Raw genomic sequence first — 2,150 nt, forward strand, 5'->3', positions numbered from 1 at the left:
AAAGCTAGTTCCTGCTTCGATCAAACAGCAAATGCTGCTCCAGTCGCTTCGCTGATTGAACCCTACCATTCTTTGTTCCAGACACCGGGTTCGCTGAACCTCGTGCCCGAGTCGTCACGCTGGCGCAACAACTGCAACTCTGTTCCTGTGAAGGCTTCGACGAGCAGAGTAGGAAGAACGCCCGCCGCGTCTACAAACAGTTCTGGCGCAGCGTCATGGTTACCCGAAAGCCCGGTACCCAGGCCCTCTCGATAAGAACTTCGCCTTCGTCCACTGCCTCGTCACCCACCGCCTCTGTCGCCGACTTTGACCACCGGGAACTCAAGATGGCCATGAGTGACTGCCAGCCCCAGCCCCAGCCATTGTCCGTCTCCATACCGAAAAACATCCCGAGTCCCCATGGCCGCAAGCCCAACCTGTCCGAGATACTCAACAACACAGCACCTCCACCCTACACCCTCACCTCCTTCATGGCCTTCTTATCGCAGAACCACTGCCTCGAGAACCTGGAATTCACAATGGACGCCTCGCGCTACCGCAAGCACTACTCCAAGATGGTCAACCGCCATCCCGGAAGCCCCATCTCGCCCCTCTCCGACGAGTGTGCATACGTTCTCATGCTCTGGCGTCGTTTGATCGATGCCTACATTCGTGAGTCTGGTCCGCGCGAAGTGAGTTACCCTACCCTACCCCACCCCACCCCGTTCGTCTTGGCTCCTTACTAACAACAACCCCAGGTCAACCTTCCAGCCGAAGTCCGCGACAACCTGCTAAGCCTCTCTGAGTCTTACGTGCCGCCCCACCCATCGGCGCTTGAGAGCGCCGTGTCCAAGATCTACGAACTCATGGAAGAGAGTGTACTGGTCTCATTTCTCAACTCCGTTAGCCCACAGAGTGCCCACCCCACCATGAGCCACGACAGTTACGCCGGCAGCAACATGTCCCGCTCGTCGACTCGCAGCTACGATGAACGCAGCGCCCGCCCATCACAGCCACCTGTACCCGCTAGCCAACGAGCCTCGGCACCCTCATCACTCGCCTCGGGCTTCATGCACTCGCGTCCCTTCTCCCACTCTCGATTCCACTCGCAACCCACCTCATCGGCTCAGCCGGCTCCTCGTGTTACCTCTGGCTATACCAGCGGTAGCGATGCCTTGACCGACGACTCCGGTAGCGCTAGCAGCCCGTCTGGCATGAGTGACCCGCTCACGCCCCCTGGTACCCCGCCCATGAGCGACTACCCCATGACCGATTTCCACCACGCCTACTACGAGAATGGCTCCCACAGTGGTACTCCCAGCCCCCGCAACAGCCGGGGCGATCACGGACTCGCCAGCGCTACCAGGGACTCATGGAAGCGTGTGAGCAGCAAGCTCTGGCCAAAGAAGAAGAGTGGCGGCCAGCTCCGCGACGACGAACCCGGTGTTGTCGAGGGAGGCCTCTTCTAGTTTACCTCGACACCCCACCCCCTTACACTACCATTTCTACGTTCAAAAGCAGACACGATTACGATGATGCAATCAGAGCGACTTGCATCAATTACTATTGCATTATGGGCTGCATAAACCTTGGCGTCACTCGATTTCCACATCTACAAACCTCGGCATGCGAAGGCGCAACTGGCTTACAACCCGGCGAGGTTGTTTTCGGCATTCTCAACTTCAACTATTAGACCTTTTTCCACTGGCGTTATCAAAAACCCCCTGACCATGCCTTCTATATCCAATTCTGGAAGGTTGGGGGTAGGCGTTAATTTTTTCCTTTCCTTTACATCATCAAGAGCATATCATGAACGACTTGGGCGGGACAAACGGTTTTGATTTTCCTTTATTATGTGTGTATCATTATCATCATGGCCTACTACTATTCTATTATTTTTCCTCTCGAGACGGGAGAGAGGGAAATGTGGCGCTTTGGAACAAGTTATTCCTGGCTACTTGTTTCATAAGGAAATACGTTGGAGACGGGCGGATTGGAGTAGATACCAAGGAACGCGTCTTTCAGAAATGACGCTAGAATTATGAAATCTCATGTGCGCCCTCGTCGGTCACAAACCTCTCAACAAATTGCTTTCCTAAAGAGCACTTCTTGCCTTGTGACATTTGCAACAACACCAACTAAGCTAGCTCCCTAGTTCTGACGGAAGAAGA

The 2,150-nt window shown here is 54.7% G+C and overlaps 1 protein-coding gene across 1 annotated transcript; it reads left to right on the forward strand.

Annotated features, from left to right (window-relative positions):
• Window positions 1–215: 215 nt before the first annotated feature.
• On the forward strand, window positions 216–1,448 carry PtrM4_089390 (ROM1, RhoGEF, Guanine nucleotide exchange factor for Rho/Rac/Cdc42 GTPase; the record flags this gene model as incomplete). The annotated part of the gene is made up of 2 exons (XM_066106879.1): window positions 216–671; window positions 738–1,448. 2 exons carry the CDS (start codon window positions 216–218, stop codon window positions 1,446–1,448), a joined length of 1,167 nt encoding a protein of 388 aa, XP_065962547.1.
• Window positions 1,449–2,150: the final 702 nt, after the last annotated feature.

This window comes from Pyrenophora tritici-repentis, chromosome 4 (genome assembly GCF_003171515.1).
Source record: "Pyrenophora tritici-repentis strain M4 chromosome 4, whole genome shotgun sequence".
In the NCBI taxonomy this organism is placed as follows: domain Eukaryota; kingdom Fungi; phylum Ascomycota; class Dothideomycetes; order Pleosporales; family Pleosporaceae; genus Pyrenophora; species Pyrenophora tritici-repentis.